The sequence below is a fragment of the Telopea speciosissima genome, chromosome 3, assembly GCF_018873765.1.
Source record: "Telopea speciosissima isolate NSW1024214 ecotype Mountain lineage chromosome 3, Tspe_v1, whole genome shotgun sequence".
Classification (NCBI taxonomy): domain Eukaryota; kingdom Viridiplantae; phylum Streptophyta; class Magnoliopsida; order Proteales; family Proteaceae; genus Telopea; species Telopea speciosissima.
Genome location: NC_057918.1, coordinates 3,375,440 through 3,388,961, shown reverse-complemented (window position 1 = coordinate 3,388,961; position 13,522 = coordinate 3,375,440). Strand labels below are relative to the sequence as shown.

At 39.1% G+C, this 13,522-nt stretch overlaps 1 protein-coding gene across 1 annotated transcript; it reads right to left on the bottom strand.

Annotated features, from left to right (window-relative positions):
* Window positions 1–6,250: 6,250 nt before the first annotated feature.
* Window positions 6,251–8,463, bottom strand: LOC122655996 (exocyst complex component EXO70B1-like). Its single transcript, XM_043850409.1, has one exon. The coding sequence runs from the start codon at window positions 8,410–8,412 to the stop codon at window positions 6,448–6,450; it is 1,965 nt and encodes a 654-aa protein (XP_043706344.1). The 5' UTR covers window positions 8,413–8,463; the 3' UTR covers window positions 6,251–6,447.
* Window positions 8,464–13,522: the final 5,059 nt, after the last annotated feature.

The following is a 13,522-nucleotide window of genomic DNA, read 5'->3' as shown; positions in this document are numbered from 1 at the left end:
TTCATAGAGCATCATAATAGTTGCAGTCAAGTAAAAACTCGTAATGCTCATTTAATTTACTTCCATGAGCTTCCCGGACCATCTCCCAATGCTTGCGGTTGTGGGAACCTCAAACCCAAACCCCCGCCCCCCCTCCCCCCCGCGCCCCCCCCCCCAACACCATCTAAACAGACCTACGGTCTGGAAGCCTTCACCTTCCAATAGAGAAGTGTGATTGACCACCCCATGTATCTTGCATTTGCTCTCAAAGGTTCAAATTATAATTTGGTACTCGAAGATCAAAATACTAAATTTTGACCCCAAAAAAAAAAATCCTAAAAATTTCTAGATAGCTACCAAGTACCAACAGAAAATTTGCAAAAGATTCATTGATGTCCTTTTTATTAGAGTACAACATAGATGACTCTCATTGAAGGGGAAATGGGTCTAATAAATGAGGTCTTCGATGAGAGTGATTCCATCTTTTTACATGGAAACAAACTAAGAAGTACGTAAAAGATAACGTCCAACTCCCAAAAGAAAAAGAAATCCAAACGAACCAATGAAAAACACAATCCCCTTCAGAAGTTGCTTCTAGAATAAGTGCTCTAGAACTGTTATGGCCTTCTTGAGCATTTATGCAACTTCATCTTGAGGTTATGTCTCAGAAACCATCTTCCAACCTCAAAATGCTTGTACAGTAGAGAGGAGTCCATGCAATTTTCAACTTTTTACACTCCCTCTACCCTAACCTTTTTTAGTAAATGGCAACCATTCCAACTTGGGAAAAAATTCAACACTTTCGAGCTTCTTGAAGAATATATGTGCATTTTCATCTTTGCATATCAGTTTTCCATCAATCCAATGTTTTGCAACTTGAAGGAAATCACTGAATTGCAACATTTGCACTGCTATAGAAATTATCTGAATACTCATCACCTACACAAGTCATTTTAATGAGAAATTTCTACCTCCAACTTACCTTTTTTCCTGTTTGGAATATTAGAATCTTTCAACAAATTCCCCCTTCTGCTTCTCCTTTGTAAGGACCCATAATTTTCCCATTTTGCAGAGAATCACTTTAGGCATATTGAGTCTAACTTCTATCTATCATTTAAATAAAAAGAAGTAAATAAACCTTCTATCCAATAGTTTCTGCAAGAATTTCCTTGGCTGACATCAGCCTAAGCACAACATTGGTTTCCTGTAACCATTTTGTGATAATTAATAAGAACACCCTAGATTCCATATTCAAATTCAATATGATACAAAACCAGCATACCAAGGAAAAAGAGTGATTTTTTTGGGTCTTTGTCCAAATGCAATAAATCAATTACAATGAGCATCAGTAAGTTGTAAAGAAAACCTGCAAAACAAGCTTATAATCAACAAATCAACCTCTGCTACACCATTGTATACTATCTCAACCAGTGGTCCTACCATGCCAATATCCTTGACATATCATCATTTAAAAGGAAAAGAAGAAGAAGAAAACACACACCCTCCATGATTAACAAAAAAGGTACAAATAAATAAATAACAATAATCATATAGGAAAGAGAAGTAACAAACAGAAGCATCTTTGATAGGGCAAGAAACTCTTAACAAGCTGATCTGCTGGTGGCATCCCAAGTCAATATCAGCAAGATACAAATTACTGCACCTAAATGGGATATACTGCCAATAAGTTCATTTCAACTTTTTCAGGCGCCTAATATATAATAATACAAAGCATTGGGCGCTGAAATGACCTTTAGAAGCACACATGTCGAATATTGAAACAGACCAAGAATAATACCTCAATCAAAGGATTTATTTATAATATAATCTTGTTTAAAAGCTTCCTTCTAATATAATGATACAATGGCACTCGTTATGTAATGAGAATGCTGAGTTGATACAAATCTCAGTCACTGCAGTGGCCAGAGGAGGTAGGGGATAACTCACTCTCCCTTCTCACACTGGGCCTCAGTGACTCCTGCTTCTCCGTCAGATATTCCTGTTGCCTTGAAGGCCAAAGCTTTTAGACCTGAAGGTTTTAGCACATGCTGCCCTTTGTAATCTGATGGGCAAAATTTAGAAAAAGAGGAACAAAAGAAAATTTTCAAGACAATGCTGCATTAGCCACATGCAATATTGAGAGAATATCCACAACTTTTGTTTGGGCTTCAGATAATGCTCCTTCCAAGAATACTGATCGCTCCAATTTCAGTACAACTAGGAAGACTTGACTAATAATATACTGTAACTTGTTTGGGGTCTCTTCTTCTTTTTATGACCCTCACTCTTTTTCCCCTCCACACAGCAGAGGCTGATTCTTTTAATAAACTCTTACAAGTATAATTATCTACAATTATCCCAACCAATTAGATAAATAGAGCAATGCTACGAGGACCCAGGTAAGTTATCTAGCACACCATTCCCCCCACCCTCCCAAAAAATATTTATATATATACATTGCACCATATGATATCCCATAGTCCATTGCCTTTCTTCAAGGATGTTTTTATTCCATGAGTTCTAATCCCATTTGGGGTTCCTCTTGACACTTCTCTTGTCAGTATTAGTAAAGAGTGACTTGCTGGAAGTTAAAGGTTCTAGAAGGACAAGGAAAATGCCAAAAAGGACAGAGTTGGAAGTAATGTGAAAGATTCAAATACTTATTTAGTTATGTCATTCATCCAGAAAAAGAAAGATTTGTTTACACAAGATGAAACTAGATAGACAAGAACAGGAGAAGGGTATTCATGTAGCTTTATCAAAATAGTTGAGAGGACATTGTGGTGATGATCCTCTGCCCCTAGTTACTTTTTCTAATAAGATTAAACCTCCATTTAGTAATCATCTCACCAGATCCATTCGGTTTAATTTTTCAAGTACAAGCCAAATATGATCTATACATGAGCAAGAAATAGCAGGGGATCTAAGAAAGCAACTCAGGTGGTAGAGTGTCACCTTGATGTGGTCTAAATCATCAATTTGACCCGATTATCCCTAAACCTAGGGTAGTTTTTTCTATTTAGACTTGCTCCCCTGCTGTGATCAGATGAGAATAGATAAGAGGCTTGAGGATTGACATGAAGGAGCAACGACGGCTATATTTCTGGGAGCAAACTCCAGGTGAATATGAAGCATAACCTCTCTCTCACTCTTTAATTTTAAGATTACAAAATAACTTTATTGTAAAACAACAAGTACAGTACAAAGCATAGGATAAAAACCAAGAAGTGGCTGAAGCCAAGAACCTTCATGGAGAACTCGGTGGGTTAAGGCCCTAAATACAAAGAATATCTATTAACCCATTCTTGGCCAAATCATTGGCTGTAGAATTAGCTGACCACATTCTCCATGAGTAAGAGAGGTTCCCTTGATAGCACACATTCTCCGTAAGTAAGAGAAGTTCCCTTGATAGCACAAAGACCTGGCTTTTCCCATCAGTTACCATGCAAGCCTCTTTAGAGCTCCATGTGCATGTGGGGTCAATAAGATTAGTTCAAGTTTTCAGAGTCACAGTACACGGTTATTAGTAAAGGCTGGCTATTGCAGAGTTTCAACAAGATGAGTTCTGATAGAATTGTTCACTTTTTACTATGATTCTTACATGCAGGCAATGTGGTAAACTTTGGAATTTTTATGTTGCTTTTAAAAGTGATAACTGGCAGGGCAATAGTTCACTGGGATTAGTTGGTTAGGAATTGCTCCAAGTCTTGGCAGGTTCATAAGAGTTGGTGTTACATGTGCCTATAGAAGGTGTATACTCATAGTTTCAATGCTTAACTTGTCCCAATATGGTTTGAAAATGGATTGGATCATGTTACATAGTTAATCATCATATCCATTGACAGGATCTGATTGATCCATAGAAGATCATCTGACCTTGTCAGTGGATCAGTTGATCAATCATGGATCTGATCAGGATCGACTTGGAGCCATCCGACACTCAAGTCTGATCCTTTGAAGCTTGGTTGCAAATAACGTCTTTGGCTGATTAATGCGTAACCCAATTGCTTTCTTGTGTGTGGATTCTTAGGATTTCTTCTCCCCCCCCCCCCCCCTCCTCTCTTTTTTATTTAAATATGCTATTTTATCTTTTGGCTTGCAACTACACAGCCCAAACAACCACAATGACCAGCTCTTCTAATAATTCCTACCTAGCAATTCATGCTCCCAATTGAAGCATTGAATAATCCTCTAAAATCCCTAACACCAAAGCTTTAGGTTACTTCCAGAGAAGTAGAGAAAACCCCATAAAACACCCGACTTTCAAGAAACCCACTATCAGGATAGTAGCAGACTTCCCACACCACTTAAACATCTAAAAAATCTCATTTTCTCTCAGCTGTACACCACAGAATACCCATGGCATCTTCCCTTTCATTTCACTTATGTTGAAAATCAACGACCCTAATCTTAATTTTTAAACCTAGATTTTGAAATCCTAATGGAAATGTACTTGTCAAAAGATATATTTGTTTCAAAATATCACCCCTTCCCCTTCAGTTACTATCTATCTCACTAATAAATGGGTGGCTGATCTCTCGTGTTCTGTTGCTCCTGCAAATCAAATTGACTCAAGAGTCCCCTGTTATATGTCTCTTGCAGATTATCTTTCTCTGCCACGTGTGGATCACCCAGTTTTTATATGCGATGGATGCTATGACTCGATTACTGGCACTGCGGGTTGAGCCACTGTCTTTTTTTCACTTAATCACATACTGTTTCTGTTTCCATGAGCTGTTGTTATGCAGGGGATTTGTTGGTACCAGAGACCAGAAGCATCCTGCAGGGTTTGCAGCAGGCGGTGGCAAAAGGGTACTGGAGAATAGAGATACGGGTAGACAATGTTGATCTGGTTATATGGATTATGCAGGGAAATCAAGCGGGTTGGCCTTGGGAATTATTTCAGACTTTATTATCTACCTCCTCTTTTGTCTTAAGATTTGTTATGTTTAAGAATTCTAATGTTGTGTCAGTAGGCAATAGGTTAGCTCACAGGGCTAGAACGGATAGACTGACAGCTATTATAGTTGAAGATGTGACTAACTTCATCTTGCAGTAGTCTTTTCTTTCTTTTCCATAAAAAAAAAAAGATATATTATAACAAAAGGCTTTCTCTCCTCTTTCAAGGAGCCTAGTGAACCTTCTAGAAACAATTGTAATAGCCTAAAGATAATGCCTACCCTTCAAAGATCCTAGTTGAAGAGTGTAAGTTCCCACTTCCTAAACCATGACAGCAAGGATCAGCCAAAAAAATTCCCCCCCCCCCCCTCAAAAAAAAAAAAAAATAATGACAAAGTAAAGGAATTACCATCAATGGAAATGTTCACTTTCTCATGGTGGGCTACACAATCCTCTGTTCTTGAAGCAGAGGCAATTTTCTTAGCTTTACATCTGTCCCAAGGTATCATTTCTAATACATTTATGGGGCAGGCTTATACACACACTGAGTACATCCTATACATCTCTAGTGGCTAGATATTCTGCACCTTTAGTGGCACACTGATACACTTAACAGCAATAACAACTCAGCCTTATCCCAACTAAATGAGGTCGGCTACATGGATCCTTTCAAAAACAAAGTAAGAAGAGTGCAAGGTAAAAATGAAGAAATGGGATAAGAAAACTAACTAACGGAAAATGAAAAATGAAAGTAACAGGAAAGAGGATAGCCCAGGGAATCAGGAAAATCTCAGCTACACTGACACACTTAAGCTATAAGTATTTACTCTAGCAAATTCACAATCCAACCATAGCAAGTTAGATGATGGGGTATGGCACTATACATAGATGATCCCTAAAGAACCCTCCCCTTTGAACTCATCTGTAATGGTGTTACTAGATCTAGCCCTCCACTGTAAATGAGATGTTCCAACCTCACATTATGCCTACTTAATCTATGTGAATATTTCCATGGAAAAACTTTATTCATACATTACCGATTGTATGCCTTCTAAACAATCTTTGTCATTGTTTGCATGTCTATAAGCTATAATGAGATGAAATACTGTAAACATGCTAGCTAGTTCACAAGTTGTTGCAGGGTTATATATTTACATAAAGAAAAAAGATGTAACAATTTTTTTGGAACACTTGGACGAAAAACATTAGAAAGAACATAATGCTAGTCCTATCTGTAACTGCAGTTCAGGAGTCAGTAGTGCCAAACAACAGGGGATTTTAAGTAGCAGATCCTGTTTTACAAAAGTATGGCCATAAAACTACTTGGAAAACTAACAGTGAATTCACAACAAAATCAGACATCCAGACAAGATTCACTCTCAAGAGGATCTATAATCCATTTACATTATTATTACAGTATATATAGAGAGAGTATAGTTACATATCCTGAAACTCTGTCATTGTAACATTGAAACAAAAAAAATAAAACAGCACAAGTTCCAGCTAGAATTCAGCAGGTAACCTGAATTTTCAAACCCTTATAAGAGCAGACTGCTTCTATTACATCTTCTACGAACTTATTTTTCTCCTTGTATTGTGGATTATCCCAGGAGACCCCTCAAACAGCTCTAAAAGATAGTTCTCTAAGTCTTCTGGAGTGTACTTTATGTATTTCCCTGCATGCCTTCCACTCTCTAGATGACTTCCAAACCTTCCCAAAAATGCTCGGTATGCCGGAAGGACTTTCTCTGATATTGAAAGCCGAAGCTCTTCCCGTAGCTGAGGATCTGGAACCTTCCAAGCTGTTTGATTCCTATAAATTTCCTCAAAACCCAGGTTGAAATTCTTGAACCTTTCCCTCAGAGCCACCTTAGATACATTACTTGAGCTCCCACCACCCCCAATCCCTTCATCCTTCAAACAAGACAATACTTTGCTCCAAGAAGCTCTGAGATAACTAGTGGAATACTGGCGTATCTGACCACGTCGCCTGCGGACCCATTGATCTCCCAAAAGCTTGCCTAGCTCAGAGTCTTTCACTTTCTGAACTACATAAAGAATATTATTCATCAAGAATACATATCGCATTGCACTATCCTCGTAGAATTTCGACTTCTCCTCAAGGTTTGATTCCAGAGATGAAATCACTGACAGCAACTGATGTCCCAGTGGAGATATGCTGGCTAGTTGCCAATTACTATCACCATCCCCTTCCTCACCATTGACACCACTTTCTAGAAGTTGATTCAATGAATCACTATAGTCTACAAGAAATTTGATATAATTCATCACGTAACGTGTCAATGGGTGAATCTCACCACCTTGTACTGGTTTCCGAGAATTCTCACTCTGAACTGCATTTGCAAACTCTGAAAATGTGCCTTTTGCAGCCTCACCAAGCCTAACCAGAATGTCCTGTGCCTCACTATAGAGAAAATCCCCTGAACCATCAGAAAATAACACCTGCAATTCTGGCAATGCAACAGCTAAAGCTTCATACATGTCAAGTATTCGAAACAGCTTCTCGGGCGACCGCCTTGTAATTGCAATTGCCTCCCCAAAATTCAATAGATGCATCACACATCCCTTTGCACCTTCCATAAAGCACACCTCCCTGATCAGCTCCGACCCACCAAAAACTTGTTCACAAAGTCCCTTCTCTCCAGGCAGAATAACTCGAATTACAATCTTCACAGCTTGAATCCACTTCTTCATTTTCTCATTCAGGGACCTCCACTCGATCTTCTGTACTTCCTCAATGCTGAGCTTCTCTATACCAAGAATAGATAAACATTCTTCCAGAACATCCCTGCGGACGCTACTGTAAACTTGACAGCACTCCTTCTCATACCCCGACCTGATCATCCTGTCGGCGATCTCTTTGAGGTCTGCGATGGCATCTGGGTTGACTAAATCAACACAATAATCGTCCCCAAAACTCCCACCCCTATCCTCAGATAAAATCTCGTGTTCGTCCTCTACAGAGGCTACAGAGCTCTCTAAGTCGTCGATATCTCCATCATTCGACATGAAAGAAAGTGATACTCCACGTATTGAACCATGAAGCCGTTCGGCATCCAGAGGGACCGTCTTCCGTGTAAGGATTTGACGGAACTCGTCCTCCAGCCTCGACATCGCCAGCTGCAGAACGCTCTCAGCTCGGTCCATAATTTCAGTATTCGATGTCAAAGTCAGATCCTCAGTCAACCGGAGAATTTCATCGACAGCGGATAGGTACTCAACTGCCTCATCAGGAGAATCCTCCCAAGGCGAACTGCGGTGGCGCGGAGTATTATAGTTAGAATCCCAACGAACAACAACCTTCTCCGCTGCTTCCAACCGCTTCTCAGTCTTGCTCAAACCTTCACCTCCGCCACCTTTAGAAAACAATTCGGTGATGGTAGATAAACGATTATCGAAATTAGAAAGGATTAATATCATGTCCTCAGTAACATTCTGCGAAGTCCCTAAGCTCTTCACAATTTGCTGAGCTGCAGCCATGACTCTCTCATCTCCTTCCGTGGTCGCCGCCATGATAACCTCCTTTCCTTACCGTTCTGAGATTTCCAATCCCTTTGTCTAGTCTAAGCCTCTTTAAGATTTTGATTTGATAAACTAGGGTTTCGAAGAGTGTAGTAGAAGCAGAGAAAGCAAATCAAGTCGAGAAACAAAGCAAGAAGCCAACCTCCTTTATCTTTTTGTCTCTTCCTCTTTTTTTGAATTTTTCAAAACCAAGTCCGCAACTCCACCATTAATGGACTGCCTTTCAGATCTTCCCTACAAAGATTCCCCGCCTGCTCAAGCTTTGAAGCCTTCGAAGTTAGAACCTCTTCTACAGTATTCAAGTCTTCTTCCATCGAGGAGTGTGAAAGTGAAACGACGGAAGCCTAAGGAGCCAAAGGCGTAGATTTACTTTCTAGCTTCCCTTTACTTAGGGGTGCGCATTGTGCACCCTTAAGACGACTACATTAGGGCCGCTAAAACCGGTTTGACAATGGAATCAGATCTTGAAATTCTATAACCGTTACTCCGTTAGGGGTGTCAACCGATAGGGTTTGGTCGGTTTCCGTTGGGCTTAATCCGTCCTTACCAAATTAAGGGCTTAGCATCTTTATCACATCGTTTAGTTTATCAAGTAGACATAAAAACCGTTCAAGCCCCGGAGAAATTAAAAATCACATCTAAGGCCTGATTTGGTATAATTTTTATTTCAATTTCAGATTGAATCCATGAAATAGTCAAGAAATTGAAATTGTTGTGGTTGTATCAATATGAAATATTTAAATAATTAAAAAAAATCATTTGATAGTTTAATTTCTGAGAATAGATTTTAAATATTTCTTTGGGAAGGGTGGTGGTGGCAGGGTAGTGGCGATGGTGGTGGCAATGGGGTAGTGGTGATGGTGTTGGCGTTGACGGCGGTGGTGGTGGTAGCGGGATAGTGGTGGTGGTGGTGGCAACGTGGAAGTGGTGGTGGTGACCGTGGCAGAGTAGTGGTGGCAATGGAGGCGATGGGGGGGGGGGGGGGCGGTGGTAGTGGTGGTGACTGGTGAGACCATTAGGAGAAAAAGAGGATATGTTTTATTTTTAACATAAAATTATTTCTTTGCACATAAAATAACCATGTGGTCAGTAAAGAGAAAAAGTGAAATTACATGAAATGGCAAAATAAAAATTTTGAAAGAGCTCCTCAGCTATTTCAGAATTTCTATTTCATTTTATTTCTATTTCACAAAATTAAGGTGCAAAAATCAAATCAAACAATTTCCAAAATAGAAATCACCCCATGAAATTGAAATAGAACTCATACCAAATCAGGCCTAAGCAAATGTTTTTTTGCAAGAGCTACACGTTAGCATTGTCAGATCGTTATCTTCTATTGTTTGCTGCCCAAACAACATCTGTTGTCCCCTCACATAGGGGCGAAATGACAACTTAACCTTCCTATTCGAACACACTGTCCGAGGGAAGTTAAGTCTTCTCTCCCAAATCGTTATCCTCTGCTGTTACAGTACGGTGCTGTACTGCATCGTGCGGCGTTGTAGAGGCCATATGGTATAGTGGGCCCCACAGATTTTTATCCCCTCAATTTCCTCAATTCCATCTAATAGGGAGTAGAAATGACCACCCTACCCCCTGCCCAAACACACTGTCCGAATGGGGTCCACCTCTCTTTATTAGAGGGAATTGAGGAAATTGACGGGCAGGCAAATTGAGGTGATATTTTTCTATAAAAATTCCGTCTCTCTCATAATTTGGATTAAATTAATGGAAGAAAGTTCTCTATCCAGGAGTGTGGCCTATGCCAGCACTCCCATGAGTCTTCTCTCTCTTCTCTATTTGAAAAGACACTTCTACCCCTTATTTTGAGGAGGAGAGAGATAGACACATGGGAGTGTTGGCGTAGGCTACACTCCCGGACAGAAAACTACTTCCCTAAATTACTTGAGCTGATTAAGCTATATTTGGTCTCTAAAATCTAAATAGATTAATTCGATTATAACCCATTTATCGGTGGCTTACAACTACTTACATGTGAAGTGGGCGGGGTCACGGGTGAGTCACCCATAGGTGATGTAATCACTGACCGTTAGTTAATAAGGCTGCCTCTTATCGGGGTTGTAATTGTAGTTTGGAGTGCTTGATGTGACCCATCGAAACTTTTAATTCCCATTCCATCGTCATCTGCGGCTCTGTCAGAAGAGTCTTTCAACATCCGTTACAGGTTACTTACTACATCCGGTTGTATGGCCATCTTCATATAATGCGATCTTGACCGTTGGATGGAAATCAATTGATCATGTCTCGTCCCCACACCATTTGAAAGAAAAGGACCCTACCTAGAGCATGAGGATCAAGATCGTCTCTACGGAGCCCAGCGCCCAGGGGCATCCAGCGGTTGAGTCATGTTGCACACATCTCAGTGTATGCCTAGTGATGTGTGCGACACAGCCCAACGGTTGGATGCACCCTAAGCCTGCTGGATTCCTTGGAGACGAGCTAAATTCAGAGCATGAGGCTCCCTACGTTATGGGAACTTAGGGAAAATTATAATATACACAGTTTTACCCATGCTGTACAGTTTTTCGATCCCCTACACCTTCTATACATTGATTTTTATGGAATGGGTTGGGGTTGAGAAAAACATCCTCAACTTCGACTCTTCTCTAACCACCCATTCAATGACGAGAAGGACTTGCGGTTATAGGAGGGGAATGGAGATCCTAAACTAAATGAGGTATAGAAGGTCTCAAACTCAAAACCCTCCTTGCTCTTAGAGGCTAGGTTGAACTGCACTCGTGACTAGCCTCAAGCTACTTACTCTTGCACCTATATACCTTCTATAGTTAACTTGTATGCAAAGATACATTTGGTGCAAGGAACCAAGTGCTTTGGTGTGCTTCTTAACTATGGTAGATATATATTATCAAAAACTAATATATATATATATATAACTATGATAGATTATACGGTCCCCGTAAGTGGTAATGTACTAATGTGTTATTTATATTTTTTGGTAAACAATGACCATGTGTTACTATGCAAAGATACATTAAAGTCGTAACATATTTTGCTTCCATTATTGTGAGCTTAATACAAAGTCTTAAAGGGATGATGGTCAGGGTGGTCATTTTGCCTACCCCATATGTTTGAGTGTAGGCTGTGCGGGAGGCACAGAAAACCTTCTCCTGAAAGTAAAATTATAAAAAAAAAAATTTCTAACACAAAGCTGTCAAGAAGAAATTGCAAACCCATTTTAAATTGGTGGTCTTTTAAGAAGGATCATAAATCATCTAAGTAACATTATACCTTGATCTACTCAACTCCAGTCCCAAAACCTACGTTTTTCTTTTATTAAGCTAGTAATTCTTTGCTCGATTCAGGTACCATGTATGATGATATCCTTTCAATCAAAATAATAATGATGCTATCATATTGAGTATAGTTGTACTATGTCGATGTTTATAGTTTCAAGTTTTGATTTACTTTTTACAAAAAAAAAGTTTTGATTTACTTGAATTATGTTTGTCTTAGAATGTTATAATTTGATTTCTTGACCTTATTTCAATATGTTTGCATGTTATCATATTAGAATTCAGTTATGATTTAGTTATGATATTCCTAGATATATGGTTTGTTCGAATAATGGTAAATCTATATATTTTTTAAAGGGGCGTTGTTCTCTGTGCCACAGCGCAGCCTACGCCCAGGCACATGGGGGTGGGAGCAATGGCCACCCTGCCCCCTGCACTAACTGCCCATGTGCCTGGGCGCAGGCTGCGTTGCGGCCCAAAGAACATTCGCCATGTTTTAAATTCCCCTTTTTTCTCCATAGTGTTTCAATGAAATCTTAGTAATTTGGTCTATATGGTGGTCATCATAATTTAGAATGTTAAAATTAGGATTCCATGTGTGTTTTTTATTGTAAGGACATTATGATAAATTTGCATATATATTTTTTACACAAATTTTACTAATTAATTTAGATTAATGTATAGTTAGAGTTAATTTATGGCAGTTATTACTAGTGTTATTTTGATATATAGAGGGGTTGTCCCAAAGTTCCTCAGCTTATGTCGTGTTTTAATTTAATTAGAGTTGGCCAAATCACAAAATTAAGCTTTCAAAAAATTCCGGACTACCAAGTGGTGCATAGCAATAAATAAGAGAATATGTGATTTAAAAGAAAAATAATGTTGCCTAGATGTGTGGCTCTTACATCCAGATGTAGGAGTGTGCGAAATAATCGCCTCACCCTTAATGAAATAAAGAATATAATTTATGTTGATATTCCTACGCACTCTCTTATTGACCCTCACATTGGTGCAAGGACCACGCGATCAAACAGCGATCTCTTGCCCATTATTTAATTAAAATATGAGATTTGGCAAATAGCCAATTCAATTCGGATCATTATCTTAAATTTTGGATCACCTACCTGTACGTGTACGCTTCACGTACAATTACATGTTTCATTTTGCTTCCATAGAAAACCCCTCCATGCTGCATTGATGTCATTAAGAGTGCATAGAGAGATTTATGGAAGGAAAATGATACATGTCATCACCCAACTATATTGGAAGCGTAAATATACGGTAGCTGATCTAGGTTCGTTATCCCGTCTAATAATCAAAATTACCACATTGCCCATCCACATGGCACAACTAAATGGGTGACCCTTAAAGGACCATCAAAGGTATCAAAATAGAACCAAAGACGGTAGATTGTTATTTCAAGAATGTAAATACTAATAGATTGAAAATCTCAAACCAAACCAAGGTTTTAAAATGTAGAATCAGAGACGGAATCGGGCTATGACAATTCTGATCCAGATCGTATCAAAATTGATCGAAATCAGCCTTCAAGAACCCTAGAATCGGTCCATAGATCCAAAAAACATGAAAATTTATAAGGTTTTGAGTGTGAATCAGTCGTATCTAATTGGTTGAAATCGGGATTAGTCACTGTTGATTTCGATATGAAGCGGTCGATTCCCTTTTGAAACCATGAACCAAACCGAATGGCTAGGATGAATGCAATATGAAAAAACAGATAAGAGGAAGATTGGTTGAAACTGAATCGATCCGAACCAAATTGAAAACGGTTTGGTTTCGATTTATTTGTTAAAGTCATTGCAAACCGA

What these genes read in the sequence shown, in the direction of transcription:
- LOC122655996 (XM_043850409.1), bottom strand. Translation starts at nt 8,412, where the DNA reads ATGGCGGCGACCACGGAAGGAGATGAGAGAGTCATGGCTGCAGCTCAG.